General features: G+C 40.0%; 1 protein-coding gene and 1 pseudogene across 1 annotated transcript in view; both read left to right on the forward strand.

The window, feature by feature from the left end:
* Positions 1-1,837: 1,837 nt before the first annotated feature.
* The window catches only part of DSG2 (desmoglein 2), a 39,552-nt gene continuing 17,692 nt past the window's right edge, over positions 1,838-23,697 (forward strand). The window contains exons 1-3 of the mRNA XM_072604476.1: positions 1,838-2,013; positions 21,955-21,990; positions 22,840-22,974. Of these exons, the coding sequence (XP_072460577.1) occupies positions 1,960-2,013; positions 21,955-21,990; positions 22,840-22,974 (225 nt within the window). The 5' untranslated portion in view covers positions 1,838-1,959. The remainder of the gene's footprint in view (positions 2,014-21,954; positions 21,991-22,839; positions 22,975-23,697) is intronic.
* On the forward strand, positions 4,003-10,710 carry LOC140498738 (cell division cycle-associated protein 7 pseudogene; annotated as a pseudogene).

Here is a 23,697-nt window from a genome sequence, read left to right on the forward strand (position 1 = left end):
TTTAGCCCCAGTGCATCCTCCTAGAGTTGAATAGGGCCTTTTAGGGAGAGTAGGATTTGCATAAAATTTGGAGACTGAAGCCTGGAAGGACATCTTGAAGAAGAGAGAAAAGAGAAAATGAACAAAGATTACAGAGAAACTTCTCCCCGTAAAGTAATTCCTATGAATACTAATTAACTCTCACTTCAAAATTCATATGCCTCTACATATTCTAAAACTTGGACTTTACAAGAAAGCATACACCTTTCCACTGTAGAAGTAGACTAGCATTCTACTTAAAGAGTTTTCCTAATACTTGAGTTATTTTCTTCAGACACTCATAACTCATTTCCTAGAATGAGCTAAGGTGGAGAAAGAATTCTCTGTTAATAAATGGGCATATGTATGCTTACTCTAGACAAACGATTAAAACAGTAATAGTGATACCCCTAGGTCTGTATCTCAAAAAAGATAAAAAACAAAAAGGACCTACATATACAAAAATATTTATAGTAGTTCTTTTCTGGTGGCAAAGAACTGGAAATTGAAGGAGTGCCCATCAGTGAGGGGATAGCTGAACAAACTGTGGAATGGGATTCTGATGGAATACTATCGTGCTATCAGAAATGATGAGCAGGATGCTCTCAGAAAAAGCTGAAAAGACTGATATGAACCGATGCAAAGGATACAAAGTAACAGCAATATTGTAACATGATCAGCTGTGAATGACAGCTATTCTCAGCAATCCAAGACACCTCTGAAGGACTTCAGAGGAAAAATGCCATCTATCCCCAAGGAAAGGATTTATGGTGTCTGGATACAGACTGAAGCATGCTTTTTAAATTTTATTTTTCTTGAGGGGTTTTTTGGGGGGGTGGGGGTGTCCTATGTTCTTTTTCACAACAGGAAATGCACGTTTGGCATAACCTCTGTGGAATTGCTTGCCTTCTCAATGAGGGGGCGTGGGAAGGGGCTGAGTTTGGGAACTCAAAAGTTTTTTTAAAAAGAAATCTTAAACAAATAAATACTAAATTAAATAAAATATTAAAGTAAAAAAACCGTGATAAAACATGCACAAACAAATTCAACCCGGGCCGGTGGCGGCCGAAAGAATTCAGCACGCTGCCCGAGCTCTTTCCTATTAATAACTCCTTTCCTCCCGCGGGCGGCCAGATAAGCCTGGAAGGCACGGGCGGTGGGCACAGGCGGCGGGCACAGGGTGGGGGCACCTTTCTTTGTGCAGGCAGCGCTGAACTCCTTTACCTTCGCTCATCCCCACGGGGAAGCTGTGCCTAGGAGAGCCGCAGAGCTCGGGCAGAGGCGTCCCTCTCCCTCCTCCGCCTATACCTGCGGGCTCTGGAAGCGCAGGCACGGCTCCCACGGGCGTCCGCAGCCCGCCGGCACGGTCCTGGAGCCCCTGGCCCCCGGGCCCCGTGGCAGATAAACACCCCGGGCGCAGGGCGGGCCGACCTGCGGAGGGCTTAGGTTGCACAGGCTGCCCTCCTAGGCCCCGCGCCCTCCGCCCAGTTACAGACCCCATTAGGCTTAGTGGTATGGAGGAGGAGGAGGAGGAGGAAGAAGCCGCGAGGCGGAGCTGCGAGCCAAGGTCCCCTCTCTGGGGACGTCACGGTCCCAGGTGTCCCTGTGGGCGTTGGAGGGAGGAGAGAAGGGGGAGGAGGGGTGGAGGAGCTCTTCCCAGCGCCTGCCCGAACCCCCGGGCGCCATTATCTCTCGGGACGGTGGGACACGCGGTGCCAGGGCCACCCACGTCTGAGCCAGGAGGGCGCCCCCGGGGACCGCACCTTCAACGCCGCAGGAAAAGGGGGCGGTGCCGCCGCGAACCCCGAGGGCGGCGGACGGCCCGGGAGGGACCTGCCCCGGGGCGGAGCGGGGCTGGAGGAGACGGTGAGGGACGGGACCAGACGGATCGGGACAGGAGGGCCGCCCCGGGCGCAGGAGGCCGCCGGAGAGGACTCGGCGATGGCCGCGCACCCGGCGCGGGGAGCCTGGAGGCTGGGCGCGCTGCTGCTCCTGGTGAGTCGGGGCTCCCCGGGGTTCTCGGGCTAACACGCCCGGGCCTGCGCCGGAGCGGAGGGGTGGGAGCGGCGCCCGGACCTGTTACCTCCAGCCTGGAGCCGGCCGGAGTGATTAATGACCTGTCGGAGCCCGGTTCCCTCCGCGCGCCCCGGTACGGGCTGGGGCGAGGCGGTGTCTCCGGGAGTGCCCAGGCTGCCCCGAGGCGGATCTCCCCGGCCAGGAAAGGGGCAGCCCGGGCTTGCCCGTGCCTCTGCCGGGTCTCCCTGCCCGCCACACCCAGGCCCGGAGCCACCTAATGCCCGGCTTGTGGAGGCAGAGCGGCCGACGCCCGGGCGTGCCCCGAAGCGAGCTGGGTTCTCCTTTTCTGTACCCGGGGGCAAGTTAAGGCGGGTACTGACGGCGGACCCCGGACCCCGGAGCCCGGACCCCCTCCTGGAGGCACAGAGCGAGCAGCCCGCTAGCCTGGAGCTTCACGTGGCCGGCCTGCACCTGGGCGTCCTGGCCCTGGCGCCGTCGGGCCGCGCAGGACCGGGCCAAGGCCGGGCGTTGGGCTTCAGGCAGTGCCGCCCGGCCGCAGTTATCGAGCTCCTGCTGTGTTCCAGACAGCTCCCGAGGCTGCAGCGGGAGGGAGGGTGAAGGCAAGGACGCGGGCCTGCCTGCTGCCTTCTTCCGAGGGGGGTAAAGGTCCTCGCGTAGATCCAGACGTTTATTAAAGCTTTTATAGTGTATTTCGTTCCTATCCCAAGAAAGAAGAAACACAATTTCTTGTTAGTATATAAAGATAGGAAACCGTGGGAAAAGTAATTGAACACAGCCTGGAACACGGTTTTGGGTTGTTTAACGTGTATTAGTCACTGGCAAATAAGAACTTACATTCGAGGTTTAGGATACAAATCATTCGGTTTTCATAAGTTGATTTTTTTTTAATCCCCATAATCAGGGTCATACAAGACTACTCTGATATTTTTTTAAAGAGGCAATGGCTGGTGGTGACATTCTCTGCTTTCCTAGCACTTGGCTGCCCTCTCCATACACACAGGCACACATGTATGCTCATACGTGGATATTCACACAATAGGTACTGTGGTATATGTGGTGCTGTATATGTAAGATGTATATCTGTTATATAAGGTATAGTGTGTGTGGGAGTGTGTGTGTGTATGCACACACTAAGCTCTATGGGGCAGGGACCAGTCACCTAGATTTTCTGTCTTCCTCATTGATCCCCTAGAACAATGCTCATTTTAAAGAAAGAAAAGGAAAAACAAGACCCTACCCAGTGAACAGTCTAGGATTTTTGTTGTTGAGTTCCTGTAGTTTCTGAATTTTCATGACCTCATTTGGGGTTTTCTTGGCAAAGATGCTGAAGTGGTTCTTCTTTTCCTTCTCCAGCTCATTTTACAGATGGGGAAACTGAGGCAAACAGGGTGAAGGGACTTGTCCAGGGCCACACAGCTTCTAAGGGTCTGAGGTTAGATTTGTACTCAGGAAGATGGCTCTTCCTTACTCCAGGCCCAGCACTCTGTTGACTGCACCACCTTGGTGCCTTCTAGTCAAGGACTGAGGGTTTTTTAACCTGGAGTCCTATTAACTTATATTAAAAAAAAAAATCTTGATAAGATTTCAATATAATTGGGTTTCCTTTGTAATCTTATGTGTTTTATGTACTGAAAGTATTATCCTGAGAAGGAAGAGGCCCCTGGCTTAGGTGGTCCATGATTCTTAAATTTACTTTACATTCTCAAAACTGGATTTGTCTTTCCAAAAAAATAGTGCTTGAGAGTACAACATAAAGATAAGGGGAAATAGTCTGTGCCTTAGGATGTAAGCTCCTGGAAGATACTCATTTCTTGTCTCTCTGATCTCTACCAGTTAATACAATGTCTGACATGTATTAGACAGAAAATCAATCAATGCTTATTGATTGAATCTAGTCCAAATAGTCCATTAGGTTTTTACTTTTAAAAGTCTGTACATTTTATACTTATGGCGGATGGTAAGAAAAAAATTATGAAATGTTTTTGCCTGTTTTATTAAAATCATTGAATATGAGCGTGGGGTAAGGTTTCCTTTTGAAGGACTCTCTGGCCTCATGTAGGGGTAGACAGAAAGATGAAGGATACTCAAGTGACTATAAATATTTGTTCCAGTTACCCTTGGTAAATAATAAAACTAAGTCATTGTCGTTGAGTTGTTTCTAACTCTTGATGATCCCATTTGGGGTTTTCTTGGCAAAGATCCTAGAGTAGTTTGGCATTTCCTTCTGCTAGTCATTTACAGATATGAGAAAACTGAGGCAAACAGGGTTGAGTGACTTACCCAGGGTCACACAGCTTGTAAGTGTCTGAGGTCCGATTTTAACTCAGGAAGAGGAGTCTTCCTGACTCTAGACCCAGTGCTCTATCCAATGTGCCACCTAACTGCCCCAGACTAAATCAGCATTACTTCACGTTAGCAAAATAATTTTAATCCATTGCTTCCAAATGAATGATACGTAGCTTTCATAAATGGCCTTATATTTATGTCTGAAGTAATATGTTTATGTTATGTCAACTTACAAAAATATATATTTTAGGGGAAAAACAATGAAATCAAGTCCTATCATTACATGATTTAAATTAATTAAGCTTGACTGGAATTGTGAACAATTATCCTCTAAATCTCTCCTTCTCTCTCCCTCCCACCTCCTCACATTCTCTCATTATCCAAGTAGTTTCCTTAATTCTTCACCAGTTTTTTCTTACATTATCCAAACAATTCATCACCCCTCCATCTTATCTATCTTAAAACCCTTGCACATTCAGATACTGTTATAAAACCTTTACAGCTTTAAAATTATGTTTCATTCATATCTCAAGAGAGAACAAAGCAAACAGAAGTTTTTGGTAGTGTATAAAGATAGTAAACATAGAGATTAGTAAGTGAACTCAGTACCTAGGACATTTTTGTTATTTAATGTTTATTAGTTACTACTAAATTAGATTATATGTAATAGTAAACTAATTCCAGGCTTGGGATGAGCCTGCCAAAGGGAAAGTACATGCCAGAGGAAAAAGTAGATACGTAATATATTTTCTCCCTTTAGCAACTCATACTTTTCCCTTTGTATTGAATTCTCCAACTCTGCGATTTTTAATATATTGTTTTAAGATACGTAGTCAGTCAGCTAAGCTGGGGATATGAAGAAAGGAGAAAAAAGATCCCTGCTCTTCATGGGGGAATGGGAAATTTCTTGGACCGGTCTTGGTTTCCTACACTTGAAAGTATCAGCACTCACGTGATCACAGATTTAGAGTGTGAAAGGATCTTAGAAGCTACTTAGTTCACCTTCTTTGTTTTGTAGCTGAGGAAACAATCCCAAAGGGGCAAATGACTTGCCCAAGTTTATGCTGGTAGTTAGTAGTTGAGCTGGGGTTTGAAAGTAGCACCTCTGCCTTTTAGTCCAGAGCTCTTTGCGTTGAACACCCTGCCTCCTCATCAGTTTTTTAAATGCTGTATTAATCTAAGAATTTAGATTTATTTTTAGGTAAGGTTAACTAGCTTATATATTTTCACATAATAGATTTAACAACCAAAGTATAACCTGTGGAAAGGAGTGCTTAACTAAAAATCACTGGTTCTAGCAAGCCTAGCTAAGAACCAAGAGGCTTATCTACTTCAGTTTGGCCTGTCAGTGATGAATTCTTTAGATTAAAAATGATGTTTAAGTGAAGCAGAAGGGTTTTTAGTAAGTAGTTATATATAGTAAATGTAATCTACAAAAGGAAATTTTTACCAATAATTATTTAAGCTAAATTTCATGTTTGTGAAATTACTCCCCTATATATGTGGTATATACACACATACACGCAAAATTATATGTACATTCCAGTCCTCAAGTTTCCTGCTGAAATATCTCATAAACAAAGTTAAAAAAAAAGTTTTGGCTAGAATAATGTTCTCAATGAACTCAGTTCTTCTGATATAGGCTGATATAGGTATGTCCTCAGTATTTCAGCATGAAAATGCCTGCTCAAAATTCAGTGCACAAAAGTCTTTTAATGTATATGTAAAATAATATTTGATTGATTATACCAGTAATAATTACTGGCATTTTATAGCACTTTGAGGATGGCAAAGTAGTATATCTTCACAACAACCCTGCGAGTTAAGTGATATTATCCCCATCTTATAGATAGGAGGTGACTGAGATTAAGGTTAAATGACTCGATCAGGGTCACACAGCTACTAAGTGCCTGGATTTAAATTTGAACTTGGCTCTTCTTGGCACCAGGTCCAATACTCTTAATCTACTGTGCTACCATCAGTATTGATCTCTAGCCATTAACATCGGTATAAACCCTAAAATAATGGCTCCTTGGAGATAAATATAATTTAATTTAACCTAGAAACTCATCCTTAAGTATTTGTTCATTAAGATCGTAGACATAGCTGGTAAGTTTTTGAACAGAAGTATTTCTGCTTCCAAGTCTAAGTTCAAATCTTTCATCTGTGGCGACCTTTAAAAGAAATAACCCGTGGGTTTATAATTAGAAAGAATGTTTGTTTTGTTTTATTTTTAAAAGACAATATTAACCTGGTATAGCTCTGGTGTTTTTGGATAGCAAGTATGAGTTATATAACACGTAAAAGTTTGTTTCAATAGAATGAGAAGCAAGATGTGTGTGTGTATATTCAATTGTAAAAAGAAGTTGGTAAAGAATATTATTTTTAGTAGTTCCCCAAGTTTATTTTTTATTTAGTGCCATATTTCATCAAAATCTAACACCATTCTATAACATAGTATAACAAACTAGTTTTACATATTTTTATGTATCTTAGGTTAAAAAATGGTTCATTCTGTCTGATGCTGAATCCACCTGCCAAAGTAACACAATTTTCAGAATTTCTCATAAAATTCAAGGTGCTGTCCCTCCCCACTCTATCCCCATTTACTGATATCAAGAATGAATTAGAGAATCACTTCAGCTCTTGGTTTATAATTGAGTCTATTTTAAAATAACAGAACTGGGTCATCTGAGACCCTTCGGTTGAATTTAAATCAGAGTGCCTTCATCCTGCCCTACAGGAACGTAGAAGCTGGTTGGGGGGTTAGAATATGAGTATATGGAAAGGTAAATAGAAATAGCAAAAAGATGGAAACAGGGCTCAGAATGGGACTAATTTTTCAATTTTGCCAAAGGCCTTGGCTTCCCCTGTTGCATGGAGGCTACAGAATTTGACTTCCATTCTTAGTCTCCCAAATCCAAGCTAATCTTTTCAACCTTTCCAATTCAGCATGGTAGCCTTGTGTTTGATCTCTTTATTTCCCTTCCTACACTAGAAGAAAGGAGAAAAAAAGGTGGGGCAGGGGAAGACTGTTGGCCTAATACAGCTTAAATACCCCCAAAATGAGAGCTATTTGAAAAGGAGGAAAAAGTACACAGGCATACACTAAACAAATAGCAAGATTATTACCCATATACAAGTATTATATGAGCCAGATTTAGGGGAAGAATTATAGCTATACTGTCAAATTAATGTATACTCCTGGTTCCCCGCTTTTCTACTTCCCTCTTATTATAGAGATTTCCTAGTTCTTTTTAGAACAAGCAGCCTAAGAATTCAGCCAGTGTACTATTTTCCATCAGGGGGACGATTTTGTTGGAATGCTGTATATTATCATTTCTCTGCATTTAAAAAAAAACCCTGAATTTACTTGCTATGGATCATCTAATGACAGTAATTCAGGAGAAAAGACCTAAATTGACATATGTTTAGTCAGGTGTAAAAATAATAGGGTTCAGATATAAATTGATTTACATTGCTGAGCAGTCAGGGAGGGAGAAGCTCGTTCTTCAGTGGGAGGCCCATATCTCTCTACATTTTAGTGAATAAGCAAAAATGGCTTCTAATTAGAATAAAATACATTGTGCTAGGCACACTAAATATAATACCAGTAAGTGTGTTTATTTAGAAGAAAGTGCACTTATAAATAAGTACTTTGAGATGTATTTGACTAGAGATGACACTGATTATTAAAATCGGTATTTTTTCATTTATGGGCATCGGTGTAACACCCAGGTTATCAATCTTTCATCCCTCACTCTCCTCACTTCACTGGCTCACCTGCTTTTTCCATTTATGCATTTCTGAATGATTACTCTTACTCATCTGTCCTACTTTTAGTGCCTTGATCAAAATATCCTATAGCCTACTATTCCCCACCAAGTGCTTCTCTACCTCATGAGAGCTTGAATCGGTGTGAAAAATCATAAAATCATAGATGTAGAGCTAAAAGGGATCTTAGAGTTCACTTAGTCCAAATTCCCCCTCATTTGGCAGGTAGAGAAACTGAGGCCCACGGAATTTAGGCAGCTTGGTCAGCAAATAAGTGTCAGAGATGGGGTTATTTTGGCTTTGTTTCACTTCATATTTCCTTAAATTCTTTAGATTCCTCATTTCTTACAGTTTGATCTTGTTATATTAATGTGCCATATTCTTTAATTGTTGGATACATACAAGCCAGGCCTTTAAAAACCATCATTAAGACCTTTCATTTGTGCAGCTCTTTGTAGTTTACAAGACAGGAAGGAAGGAAATGAGCATTTATAAAGGGCCTACTCTATGCCAAGGACTTTACAAATATCAACTCATTTGATCCTCACAATAACCCTGAGAAGTAGGTGCTATTATTATCCCCATTTTACAGTTGAGAAAACTGAGGCAGGCTGTTTAAGTGCCTTGCACAGGGTCACAGAGTTTAATATGCATCTGAGGCTGAAGTTGAACTCAGATCTTCCTGACTCCAAGACCCATGCTCCATACACTGCACCTCTTAGCTGCCTGCTTCAGTCTGTATCTGTGGGTATACAAATGCAAGGAGTTTAATCTTTTAAGCAGAATTCATGTCTCCTTGTCTTTTTCTTGTATGAATATGTATCCATGTGTTTTGTATATTATTCAGCAAACCCTGTGGTTAATTTTTTTTTAAATCTATAACTTCTGTGAAGTCCATTTTCTAAAGAAAATTCCAGCCTTGTTAAGTTGTATTTGAGAAAGATACACCTAGAGTTGCAGTTGATATATAAAGATAAGTTTTACTTAGTGCACAGACACCTGCAAAACAGAAAACATAGAGATTATTTTCATTAGAATGAATATTTTCTTTAGAATGATCACTTACTTAACACTTCTGGCTTCTTCACTTGCACTTCTCCAGCTCAGCTGCTGTCAGTACTTCTCTGTAGCCCACACCCCTGCTCCCCTGGAGTGGTCCCTTCGCTTTAAAGCCCCCTCCTGCAGCCTCTCATGGGTCCTTTAGGCATGTAACAAAAAGACCTTTCTGTAAAAAAGAACTTCACAAATTTCAGAAATGTGAAATTGACTCTCATGGAAGCCTCTGATGAAGGTTGTGACAGTTTTGCTTCTGATGAACGCAAAGCCCAAATTCAAGTCAGAAATATCAATGAAGAACTGGCAGATATTTTTCATAGGACTCTGATGATGAATCTTTTTGCTGCTTTCCAGAAAGTGAGGCACAAAACCTAAGAGAGGACTGTGAAATTTTACACAAACCCAAACTCAAGGCAGATATCACTAAAGAAATGGCTTCTGTTTTTTATGCCAGCTCAGAAGATGAATCATTCTGTGGCTTCTCAGAAACTGATACACAAGATGGAATGAAATTGGATTGTGATGATGAAGGGAGGAGAACTCAAAGTCAAATGAAATGTTTGGTCCTTTCCAACCGGATACCTCAAACGGAACAAAGAAGCCCCTTCCCAAAGTCCCAGAGGTTTCCCACTTCCAGTTCTGATTCTGACCCCCAAAATGAGAAAGCCTCAAGTTTTGTTTTTGTTTTTGTTTTTGTTTTTTTTGGAAAAGAGGGTGCCAACTATAAAAAAAAAGAAAACCAAGGCAGCACTTATGGCACTGATGTCAGAATTCAGAGTTTCCCAAGATTATTACTGAAAGGAGATCACTTCCAGGTAGTCGCCTATGGTGGAAGCCAACTCGAAGGAGCTCTTTACCAAAAGACCACTCAGGGAGAAACTGAAGGAAGTGTCTGATCAAAGGACCTCTAAATCTGCACTTCGAAGATGAAAGAGATTTTGAGGACAAATACATGTTGGTGAGAAAAAGGAAGAGGCATCAGTGGACATATGGATAATGATGCCACACCTTGAAGTTGTTGCCTGGGCACCATGACCCTTTCTCATATTGTTAGTCTAGTGAAAGAGATTACAATAGGAAAGGCTGGTAAACATCTGCATCTTCTCCTGGGACAAAACCTACAATAGTTCATTAGTTCCACCTGCCACCAGTCTATTGACACCAAGACAAACTGCAAAAACCCAGAATGGTTGGTATTAGAGGATAGTTCTGTGGCCCCTGTCTTCAAAAATCACATGGTGAAGAGGTCAAAATATCATTGCTGGACCCCAATTGGCATTGCCCACCTTGTCATGGAATCTGCCACTGCAGCTTTTGCAGGCAGTGAGATGGACAATGTACAACCGGTGTATTGGTGTATTTGGCCAAGTTCCATGGTTTTGGAAATGTACATGCTTACTTGAAAAGTCTGAAGCAGGAATTTGAAATGGAGGCCAAAAATTGATGAAGGATTCAGTAACACTTTCCTTTCTCTGATCTCCTTGCTAAACTTCAATAATCTTGAGCAGTTGATGGTTAAACAACTTAAGGTTTCAATCTTGATAATCAGTATTTTTTTTTTTATAGTGAGGTCAAATTAAGATTAAAGTCCCTTTCAGAGGCACAAGTAGTATAACTTTAAAGTTGCATTGTAGTTTTATAAGTAGTATAACTTTAAAGTTGCATTGTAATTTTTTATGCCCCCAATTACCTGACTATAAAATGATTTTATTGTAACGCAGTCGACTTTGTCCCTTCAGTATTCCAGGAGGAAGAGGGATGATTCGTGATGGGGTATAAAGTCCTGGAACCTAGCAATGTAACAAAACACGTGGAAATACCTAATTAAGTATTCTTAGGTAACTAATCCTCACAACCATAGTACTTCACACCCATTGAGGATTCTGGCAAGAGATAGTCTCAGTGCTTAGAAACAATATAAAAGATGATGTGATAGATGTGGAGGACTGAATGTGTTATTGTTCTGAGCACAGAGAGCATGCACTTTGAGTACTGTTGTTAGGGAGATTACTTCCTCCTAAAGGTTCGTTTAACATGATGAGATTTAAAATATGCCTGTACTGGCTCAGAATTACCTTTGTGGTATAAAACTTCACGTTATACACTTGAATCAGCATTAAAAAAAATCACAGCAACCAAGAAGTATGTAAGGAACTTCAGTATTCTGTGTATCTGACAGTTTCCCCTTCTCTTTTTCCCAATCATCTTGGCAGTTGAAAACTGGATTAAACTTATTTTTCTTGGTGTTAGGCTTAAACATATCTACATTTTATCCCCTGTGTTTCATAAAGTTCCTATTTAGACTGTTTCAAAATGTCTCTTAGACCTTATTGTATGGAAAGTTAGCATAAGTAATAGCATATAGTGCTTAGCATTTCTGCTTGACTGAAGTAAATATAAATAGCAGGCCATGCGCAGAGTTGACTTTACATTTCAAGTTCCTCACTGCAGACTGGAAAGGGCCATCTTGAAGATGGAAGAAATCAAATGGTTATGATCAAAGTACTTTCTGATCCCCTTTTAGTCTGTGATAAAATCCATGTTTGGTTTTTAGTACTAATCAAATTGGATTGGGAAATAGGATATTATCATACCCTGAGGGGTCTCTTGTACTTTCCTGTACATGTAGCATCATGTCATGTTTCTCACGTAGTCTTGGACACATAATTAGACCTTAAATCAGAAAACAAAGCAAACATTGTAAATAGATCTTTAGATTTGTAATGGTCTTTTGTACATAAATTTTATTTCATTAATGATATGTCCAGAAGAATAATCATTTATATCAGAGCAGGGAGTCAGATTTTTTTCAACACTCACTTCATTAACAGTTAAACCAGAATATTATCTTATGCTCACTTCTTTAACAATTAAACCCAAATATTGTCTCTTGGTGATTGTTCTTTGTCAGTAGTTTCAAAAACTTAAATCAAATTGTCATTTATTTGGGAGATAAGGTAATAACTGAGCACTAAATGCAGAAATTTAACAAGGATTTTCAAAAAAGAAAACAAGGCAAAAAACTAGGAATGTGTGAACCTGTTGCACTCTGTTCTGCACTGATTACTTTGATAATTCAACTCATTCAGACTGCTTGGCACCCTGGACAATCTGTCTTTTCCTAAAATGATTTTGTCTGGCCTACAGGCAACATCAGATCACTTCTAACTCCTGAGATCAGCCCCTAGTGATTACAGTATTCTTCTAGAAATACTATAATTCCTAAAATACAGTCAGAGGAGAGTAATCACTTTTAAATCATGTACAGTAGCAGCAAACCATTGAACTTCTTTTTTTTGTTTGGCTGTTTTGGCTTTTGTACTAATTTCATTATGACTGAATATTCCATTATAAGTGAGCTGACCAAGCTGTTTTTCTGTCCCAGATGTTATTTGATTCTTTGATATCTGAAAGGAGAAAGAAAAACACCAAAAATTAATCTAGATTGATGGAATATCTTATTGTGGTTGCCCTCATGTGGAACTGATTTTGGAGAGAACCAATTTTTATAAAAACTGAAGATATTCCTTCCCTTCTAGTTCCTAATGTTTACTGACTTACTCTGGCATTCCTGTTTATATTTCTCTTCTCTTGAAATTCTTTTCTGGAGGCATGGTGGTAAACATTGCAAATTGAGAGCAGGGACTTATTCTTATATCCCTCACAGTCCCTTGCACATAGTAGGTACACAATAAATATTATATCTGACTGACTAAAGGTCTTTAATACCCCCTAAAACCGTAATAATTTTAATAGCTCACATTTAAGTAGAAGTTTTCAGAGATAATGATTGATCTTGTCCTTTAATTGGTATAGAATAGATAACTTCTGAAGGGTAATGGAACTCCCTTGACCAGTATAAAGTGACACCATCTCTACAATTTATAGTCTTGGAGAGTTGCCCAGAACACTGAGAAATTAAGGACTTGTCTTGGGTCATACAACCACAATCTATCATTGGCAGGACATGAATCTACCTCTTCCTGGTATCAAGGCCAGCTCCATATCCATACCCTCTGCTGTGTCTGCATAGTGCTTTTAACTTCAGTATTCTTCAGAATAAAAATAATAAATAAATAATAAAAATTGGCGCTCCTTATTTGACCAGATTAGTTTATGGTCAGACCCTTCAATAGTGTAGTTTTGTTTGTTTTAGACTTAAACAAATGCATTTTAGCAATAATGCATTTTGGGGGGTATTTACTGAACAGTAAAAAATACAAATCAACTAAGATTTCACCTAGATCTCTATTCTAGGTATTGCATTAAGAACCCTCATTTGTTTCCACTTGCTTTTGAAGAGAACGTATATCTTAGGTAGACTGTACTTTGTAATAATTTCCAAGGGAATTGGTAGAGCTGTGGTTAATATTTTCATAGGAGGTGACCTGTCCCAACAGGAGTAGTCCTTGATGTGAAAATTTTATGACTCAATCACTTAGTAACCATTTTTCGCTCTTTCAGGGTGGCTACCACAGGTGTAATAAACCTCATTTCAGCCCACGGGTGTAAAAGGGTAACTTCATTATGTTTGTAGCTTAAAACTTGGGTGTTAGCTCAGATATTTGCTGGCGTTGTTATTCAGAGTTGGGGAAATTTCTATTTTCTGATGAGCAGAAAAGTTACACTTGGATATGTCACTTATAGATGTTTATATGTATCTAAGCCTTCTTATTTCGTTCTGTTTGTCCTAGGGTGCCTTGTCTATGAGTTAGCCCTCAGCGATTATTTGTAGAATTTCTGAATGAAAGAAGATGTAGTAACTCAGTAGTTCCTTTCTAGAATGTTCAAGAAATTAAGGATAAACCACAAAACCCTCTGCTTTGTCATAATTATTGTTAGGTCTTTGTTCAATGTTTTGTTCGTAATGTCTCCAAAACTTAATTGGGTTATAATTTGATTATGATGTGCTCAGTATTCTGAGAATACTCAATAAATATTCAGCAAAGGACCTTGCCTCATATTTCCCTGAGAAAGTGGAAGCCATTTCACAGTGAGTTTCCTCTTCTCCCCTAATCTTTATCTCAAGATCTCTTGAAATCATCCTCCTTTTTCTTCTCTTTTAATGAAGAGGTAGCCCCTTTCTTCAGCAATGCTAACTTTTCTGTTTGTGCGCTTGATCCCTACGTCTCCTATTTCCTCTAGAGCTTTGCCCCAATAATTGTACCCAATCCTTTCTAATTTCCAGTCTCTCCCTGTCTATTGAGCTCCTCTGCTGCCTGTAAATATCCCCAAGGTCTTCGTCCTTACGAAAAAAAATCCCTTCATTCAACTCTACCATCGTCCTCAAGCTCTCATCCTCTATCTTTCCTCCCTTTCAAAGCCTAAACCCCCTCAAATGGCATCCTGTTCAAGACTCAGAGTCAGAAGACAAGGAACCAGGAGGGAAAAAAATAAAAAGCATACAGAAAATAACAGAAACATGCCCACACGGTTCAACCTTACAGTGGTCATTGAGTTCTTTGTGAAATCTCCTAATCTGTCATATCCAAAACGTTAAATAAAATTACCTACATTATTATTGCGCCCCCAAAAACTGAGACCAAAGTAAGCCAGTGACCTGGTTCCGTCCTTCTGTTAGCTGTTTAGTTTCAGATCAAGTCAACAAGCATCCCTGTGTGCCAGGCCCTGTGCTAAATTCTGGGGATACATTGAAAAGCAGGGACAGCCCCTGCCTTCAAGGAGTTCCCACTCTAATGAGGGAAACAACAAGTAAATGACTATGTATGTAGGTTATTTAATGGCAATCCCAGAGAGAAGGTGCTTGGAGGGCTGTGGGAGGCAAGAGGGGGTAAGAAGGAGGAGGAAAGGCTGTTTGAAGAAAGTATAGTTTGAGCTGAGTCTTGAAGGAAGCCAAGAGGTAGAGATGAGAAGAGAGATCATTCGAGGAATGAGAATTCTGTTCTGTTGGCTGGGGTGAAACCCCGAAAACATGTTTACCATGATTTAAAGGGCCTCAAACAGACAATGGCTAGATCATTGCAAAGCCATCACACTATAGAAATAAAATTCATTGTTTATGTTCTGCATGGTTGATAAGGCCTTGGCAGTTCATTTCAAAATTTTTCAATATTTATTTTTACATGACCATCATTCACAAATGTATTCTTCCTCCTCCATACTCAGTCCTGTGATGAATATTTGATGTATAGAAGACCTTTCCTTTAGAATAGTACATTTTTAATGGGTGTTTCCTCAATCCAGGAGAGGGAATTGGAAACCACTTAGTCTTCACTTTTATCCTTGTTACTTCACAGTATCGTTGTTACTAGTGATATAGGGTCAAGTAGAACAAAGCCAACCACGGGCAGATTTCTCCATTTGTTAATAGAGAGCAAAATATTTTATTTTAATTAAAAAAAAAGAAAAAAGACTTTAGAGATGTCTTCTCCCACTGATGATTACAAGTCTGTCTCTACTGGTGCAGTTTTCTTGCTACCTAGAAATGTGCTCTGGTCTCTTTCAAGCTTAAAGGAAAACAAAATAAAAGTCTTACTTTGACCCTGCCACCTACTCCTATATCTCTCTTCCTTTTTACTGCCAGACTTTTTGAGTCATTACCCTACTTGTCTACACTCATTCATGGTCTGGCTTCTAGCACCAGTGATTTCCTGAAAATGCTCTCTGCTCACTTCTTACCCTCCTGAACTCTTCACGGCTATTGATGTGGTTGATAACCTCCTTTCTCTCAGATCCTTCCCTCCTCTGCTGGTTCCCTTCCTCCTTGTCTGACCTGCCCTCAGTCTGCCTTGTTGTATCTTTTCCATGTAAGGATGGATCTCTTCTGAACCTTTGCTTTGGGCCCTCGCTGCATCTCTCTCCCTTGGCAATATCTTCTCCCACAGATTCAGTGGCTCTCTCTCTGTGCAGACTGCCCTGAGCACTCACTCTTGACAGCAAGACCTAATCCTTCTCTTGAACTATAGTCCAGCACCACAGCTGCTTGTCAAACATTGGATCATGATAGTAGAGGAGGAGATTTCAGAGGGCATCTGGTCCATGCCCCTCAGTTTTTTTAGACGAGGAAATGGAGGCCTATGACTTGCCCAACGTCATATAGTTTGTAAGCATCACGGGTAGTGTTGGAACCCAGATTCTCTGAATTCAGAGTCAGTATTCTTTTCCCTGTGAACTGTGCTTGCCTCATAGATCTCCATCTGAATGTCTGTCTACCTCCCAAAGTTAACATGTCCAAGATAGAATCCGTCGTCTTCCCTTCAGTTCCCCTCTCCCGCATCTCAACTCCCCTATTTCTGTTAAGTTACTACTACCTTTCACTCTCCCAAATTTATTCAGTTTCTTGTCCCTAATTACATCCATTTACTTGTTGGTCCTATCTCCATCTCCCATCAGTTCCTTTTCTCTTCTTTCCACTCATCCAACCATTGCAGTTCAATCCATTATCATCACTCCATTCCCATCCATCCTCCACACAGCTGCCAAAGTGCTCTTCCTAAGGCCTAAGTCTGAGAACATCATTCCTTTGGTCAAAAACGTTCAGGGACTTTCTTTTGACTCTAGGATAAAGTATTGAATTGTTTTTCAGTTGTTTCAGACTCTGTGTGACCCCATTTGGGGGTTTTCTTGGCAAAGAGAGTGGAGTGGTTTGCCATTTCCTTCTCCAGCTCATTTTACAGATGAGGAAATTGAGGCAAATAGGATTAAGTGTCTTACCCAGCATCACACAGCTAGTACGTGTCTGAGGCTGGATTTGAATTCAGGTCCTCCTGACCCCAGACCTAGCACTATATCCACTGCACTACCTAGTTCCGCCTAAAGCACTGAGACCTCTGATTTAACCATATTTTACATTACTCCCCTCCAGGAACCTCACCCACATTCCATCCACACTTACCTACCTGCCCGTCCACATACCATTCTATATACTGCCTCCATACATATACACATTCTCTCCATCTCTACCTCAAAAATCCTTATCTCCCTTCAAGACTCAACAGCTCCTATATGAAGTCTTTCTTGATTCATCTTGGTTGCTGTATCTCTATAAAATTTGCAAATACTTACCTGTAGGTAACAGGAAAACAGCACCGATACTTATCTGTTTGCAGTCCCTGCTGGTGAAATGTAAACTTTTTGAAGACTGGAACTGCCTTTTCAAATTTTTTTAAATCCCCAGTGCTTTGTACATAGAAAGCACTTAATGGTTGAAATCAATTTAATCTTCTCTCTCATGTTTCTGTGAAAGTGTTGAGTGAATTTTTTATTCCCATGCCTGATGGCCACAGAACATATTTGTCAATAAATCAGGGTAGTTAGAATTGCTGACCCGAACACCAGTATCACACTCTTTTGTCGTTCATTACATGATCAGGATAATAGGCAATTGTAAATTGCTCAGGTTCGTTGTAGCTTGGGCTGACAGATGTTTGGAATACTGTATTTCAGAAACTGAGCCTTATATTATAATTATGTAGTTTTTTTGTATTTTTCCCCCTAAAACGAACCAAATTGGTTTGTTTTTGTTTTTGTTTTGCCTGAAATAACCATATTTTCTTGACATCATTGGGTTTCCAGTGATGGTTCCAGAAGGTCCCAGACAATATTTGAACATAGTGAGGCACTCCATGACAGTGTCGTAGCAATGTGCTTGAGTTTACTAAGGAAACCATGTTCTGCTAGATGCAGGAGGAGGTACATCAACACAAAGAACCAGCTATCCCTTCTGAAGTTTTCCTTTCTCTAAACAAAGGGGGCATTTAACAGCTTAGATTATGTTTTCATAAAGTTGTTTAAACGTTTCCACATTCTTCTACCTATTTTTTTTTCTTAGCTTGTGCAGATTATCTAGCCATTATCAAAACAGAAGGCATAGATCATATTTCAGTAGCTTAAAAAAATGCTTTCATAGATTTAAAGTGGTTTGTGTAGGAAAAGGAGATAACTTTTTTTTTTTTTTTTGGTAATTCAAGGAACTTCCAGGGCAAATAAAGTAATCACAAATATAAGAGCATTTAGGCAGATGCCCTTTATATTTATAAGTTCTAGTACCAACTAATATTAGAAAAAGTGTATTTTTTGAGGTCTCAGTGAAACAAAGCAAACCTCTTAAATGGAATTTTTTTCTGAGGCTCTTAAGAGTAACTTAAAATCGCTGGAAGTACTACCCAGAAGGGAGTTATCATCAATGTTATTACTTGTTAATTCTCCTTATATTATCAGGTATTAAATGTGGGGCTATGCAGTTATTTCAGTAAAGTGAATTTGGTAGGAGTTATAAAAATGCATAGAATGTTGGATTTATATACTGGAAAACCAGGGTTCAGATTCTACTTCAAACTCCTATATCTCCACCCCTGGAATACCCTCCTTCTTTATCTCGCCTCCTGGCTTCCTTCAAGTCTCAGTTAAAGTCCTACCTTCTGCAAAAAGCTTCTTCCTTATCCTCCTTAATCTTGGTGCCTTCCCTTTGACTCTACCTTCACCTCATGTCCTTTCCTTCTGTTTGACTGGTTCCTCCCAGAACACATTCAGTGTTATAAAAATCAGTTGTGAGTTTTTCTTGCAAAAACTCTTAGTATTTTCTTGTTAGCAAACCTGAGTGAAGTCTGCATAGTAATCTGTGGCAGGCAGCCATCCCGTCTTTATTTGTATACTTTCACTAATGGGGAACTCATATTTCCCAAGAAAAACCTATACTCCCTCCCATGACAACCTGTCTCACTGAGTCTGTTCTTATCCACCTAACTTTCTGTGCCAAGGTTTTGGTCTAATGGAAAGAGCACTCACTGGCAGTGGAGTGCAAGGAACTGGGTTCCAAACATTTTTCTGACAATTACTACCTGTGTGACATTGAGGAAGTCACTTAATCTCTAGGACCTCAGTTTCCTTATCTGTAAAGTAAGAGGGTCAGACCAGAATGCCCCTGAGGTCTTTTCTAGCTCTAAATATGATCTCATGACCATTGCGGCTTCCTGTTACAGTATCTGGACACAGGACTCCAGGGATGGGGTCTAGAGCAAAGTATATTGGCACTGTCCAATAGGAAGCTGGAAATGCAGGTGTGGACCTTAACAATGACAGAATTTGATGATTCTTTGACCCTTTGAGGGAAGAGGTAGTCAAGAATGATTCCGGGCGAACCTGAGTGACCTGAGTGTAAATGTCATTAACAGAGAAAATGATGTGAAGAAGGCTTTTTTTTATTTCTGGGAAAGGGGAGAGATACTTGGTTTTCAGTGTATTACATTTGAGTTTCCTACAGAAGTCGGGGGAATTTAGAAATGGCTATTGGAATTAGCTTTCGTTGTGATCATTTGTTGACTCAGAATTAGGATTTGTGGAGCAGTATTCTAGATTATTAGTAAACTCATCTTTGGATTTATGGTCTTTGGTATCTAAGCTAGGTTGAAAGATGAATAAAGCCAGAAGAGAACTTGTGATCAGAGCAGTTAGAGCGGAAAGACAGAGATCAGGTTTAGGAAGCGCGAGCGGGAGTAGGATAGATGGGGGTAATAGGCTGTGCTCAGAGCGGGGAAGTTCCAATCTTGAGATCTTTGAGGTGGGGTACTGCTCAAGGGGAGACTTGAAATGAAGGATATGAGGGAGAGGTCAGAAATTATAAGGTTAGGGTGCTAGGTGAGACAGACTTGGTTCTAGGTTAAATTGTTTCCTGGGGATTTGTGTTTATTTGTGAAATAGGGGTGTCTACAGGATGTAAGGATGAATGTCAGGGTGGGAAAAAAAGGGAGAAATGGAAAGGAGGAAAAGATATGCAAATTTTCAGATATTTTGGAGTTTTATAGATTTAGTTTCTATGTGACCTCCCTCCCCCACTGAAGCTGGGCTAACAACCTGCAGTTAGAGAGCTGGGATCTAAATCCAGAGTTTTCTTATCCACTGTTGATGAGACCATCAGAACACATAGCATAAGAAGCATAGGCTAGAGGGCTGGGCCTGAAACTGAGAAGACTCCAGTTCAAATCCAGACATTTACTAGTTGTCTGACCCTGGGGAAAGCACTGAATCTGTCAACCTCCCTTTCTTCATTTGTAAAATGAGGATTATTCTTGGCATCTACCTCCCAGAGTTGTGAAGATAAATGAGATAATATTTGGAAAGAGCTTTGTAAACCTTAAACAGTACAAAAATGCAACCCTATTGAAGAAATGGGCCCGCATTGCATACTGTCATAAGGATGGGTTAAGCCTCAGGTTACACTATAAATCATTCATTCAGGATAACTGTGTTGTTCTTTGTGCCTCTGAATCCAGAACAAATAAGTTTAATAAAGATATACCACTGTCAGCAGCTGTTACCATGAATAGGGAAGACTTTGCCATCTGCTAGCAAAGCTATGAAGAAAGAACTCATAATGACCTTGCAGGGACAGAACCTGGAAAGGCTGTTTAGGGACGGACGTTTGATTGCCGAAGTTACACTTTCTGATCAGCCACAGTCCTGGTTCTGGAAGAGATACCAAGTATAAAGTTAAGCATAACACTTTTGTCCACTGTCTGTAACAAAGATCTCTAAATGAGGAAAACATTTAGGAACCTCTTAAGTCACTAGGCCATCCAGTCCTTTCATCTGACAGATGGTGAAACTGAGGCCCAGAGAAGCTGAGTGATTTGCCCAAAGAAGCATGGTCAGTCATCCTGGGCCTCTGGTTCCAAATCCAGCCTTTCTTCTCTTTCATCACACAGGAAAGGAGGCTGTTAGTAAAAAAGTTATTGAATTTTCAAGGCCTTGATGATAATGGAAAAATTGGAACTCAGGAAGATGAGTCTTCATGGTACTCTATCCACTGTGCCATCAAGAGAAGAAAAATGAAATTATTTTGTCTTATCTTTATAAGATACATACTTATATATCTTAGATATATGTAAGATATACGGGGATGGCTTTTTCTTTAAGACCCCAAGTACACTCATTTTCAAATCTGACATTGTAAACTTATAGTATCTCTATTAAAGTCCCCTATGGGTCGCTCCAAACTTCTCCTTATTTCTTGACATTGGACATTTCACATGCCTTATTCCAGCTCTTTCCACCCTAACATTTTTCATTATTTTTATCCGTCTCCTGTTCCTTCCCTTTTGTCTCAGGGACAGAGGAAACCCTCCTGCTTTCTAAACTTAACTGTTCTATGGCCTCTCTTAATCCCATCACCTCCACCTCCATCCAGGTACCCTGCTACTCCATTCTCTCTTAAATTTTTAAGATCTCATCCCACCACACTCTTCTCCTTTGGCTAAAAATTCTTCCTATCAGTTACACAGAATTGAGTTACTTTCTGTTCTTTTCATTTACAGTCATCCAAATACCTTTATAAGACAGAATAATTTAATTTTTGTTCTCTAGGTGGCACAGTGGATAGAGTGCCAGGAAGACTCATCTTCCAGAGTTCCAGTCTTTCCTAGCTGTGTGACCCTAGGCAAGTCACATAACCCTGTTTGCCTCAGTTTTCTCATCTGTAAAATGAGCTGTAAAGTGGAGAAGGAAATGGCAAACCATTCCAGTATCTTTGCCAGATGGGGTCACAAAGAGTCAGACATGTAACTGAAGTGACTCAACAACAATTTGCTTGGTGTGGTGAATTCAAGTCCCTTTTTGATTTGAAGTAGAATATTAATAATAAAAATGGTCATTTTTTTCATTTCTGCAACTTCCCAAGTTGTTTTTAATCATATTGTTTTTTAAAATATTACTGCTATACTCAAGCCATCATGGTGATAGGATGTGTTAAGTATATAAGTAAATAAACATTTATCTTTATTCTGTAAACATATCTCATAAATAAATAAACATGTCTTTATTTTACAGATCTGCTTTCACCTTGGCAGTGGACTTCACTTAGAGGTAGGCACCAGGGATGGGGGAAAGGTAATAGTTTATTTGGAGAGCAGAAGCTTATTATTGATAAAAGAAATATTTCACCTCTGATAAAGGTCTTGAGAAGATCTTGTAATGGCTGTTGTAAAAAGTTTTAAATCAGCTCTCACTTACTGTGCCTCCTTTTCCTCCCCCATTACTCATGTGATTTTGAATATCAGATTGAGGGAGAAAAGGACCTAATTTTAAGGTGTTCGTATCATGGTCTGATCTTGGTTAAATTGCTTAGTTTTCTGGTCAAAGGTTATTGTTGTTTTGAATTTTTTTAAGTCATTTTGACTGCTTTGGTGACTTAACATTTTCAAAAGAGATGACTTCTGAAAGTAAGAGAAACTTTTGTCTTTCCCCAAACCTGCAAATTTTATAAGCTGGCAATTTTACTTACTGTCAGCCAAATTTAAGTCAACTTTTTCCTAAGATTTTTTTTCTTTTAACTTTAAATAGTTGACCAGTGTGCGCTCTAAAATGTAATACAAAAATGAAACCTCAGTTTTTGTTTAATAATAAATTGTGATATAACTACTTGTCAGTACTTTACTAGTGTGTAAGCTCTAGTAATTCTTATGTGCCTTTCTTCCTTCTGTGAAAATGAAGTAAAGGTCAAAAAGCTTTTACATAAAAAACAAAACTGATATTCTGCAACTGAAAGTTGTGTATATTCTTTTTATGTAATTAGGAGGGTAAAAACAGGCTTTTGAAAGTTGGTTTGGACAAATAAACTTACAGTATATTATACTCTGAAAATTGTGTATATGTCCATAACATAATCTCCCAGAATTAAGATGCTCAGAATTCCGTCTTGTTTTATCTTCTTAGGTTTTATATTCAAGTAATGAAAAAGGTCAGATCTCTCAACAAGGGTTCTTATTTCGACAAAAGCGAGAGTGGATAACTGCCCCTGTGACCCTTAGAGAAGGGGAGGACCTCTCAAAGAAGAACCCAATTGCCAAAGTAAGTCTAAGAGGTAGATAAATTGCACACGCACTGTTTGAAATACATGGATTTTGTGACAGGACCACATCCAGGACCAAATTTTGTCCTAGATCTTGGGTAAATGTTAGAATGATGCCTTAAGTTATTGGTTGACAACATCCTTGGTTTTTAAAAACCATGAACTAGTATTAAAGTTTAGACTCATTTATCCAAGATCATCAGTATATTTTTTGTCCAACCTCATTAAGGAATGAGGTATTCCTCATATTTCATGTAAGTGAATTTCTAGGTAACTTATTTATTTAGTCCCCTTTTAATGTCAAAATGATTGTCTGAGCTGACAGTCAGACGATAATAAAAAAATGTTTTAGCACTTCCTCGATGATAAGGATGAGCATCATGGACTTCAGTTGTATGGTTGCCACCTTCAGTAGGATTGAGTCCTGGCCTTCCTGTCGTCTTCTTTTATTCTCTGGTGATCCAGGAAATAAGACAAACAGTTGCCTTAAAACTGACTAAACCAGATTCACTAAACTAAAACAAGAGGCCTTGTTTTAGGTGTAAAGGCCCAAGGCACTCTCTTGAATAAACTCCCTTAGCTTTAGCGCACAGACTTGGATAGCTACATCTACTTCTCAGAGGTATCATCTTGGTTCTTGAGGGTTTACTTGGATAGTTCCCTTCAAAAAAGTGAGGTATCACTATTCATATCTCTAAAAAAGTCAATACCTTTTTCCATAT

This window comes from Notamacropus eugenii, chromosome 4, assembly GCF_028372415.1.
Source record: "Notamacropus eugenii isolate mMacEug1 chromosome 4, mMacEug1.pri_v2, whole genome shotgun sequence".
Taxonomy (NCBI): domain Eukaryota; kingdom Metazoa; phylum Chordata; class Mammalia; order Diprotodontia; family Macropodidae; genus Notamacropus; species Notamacropus eugenii.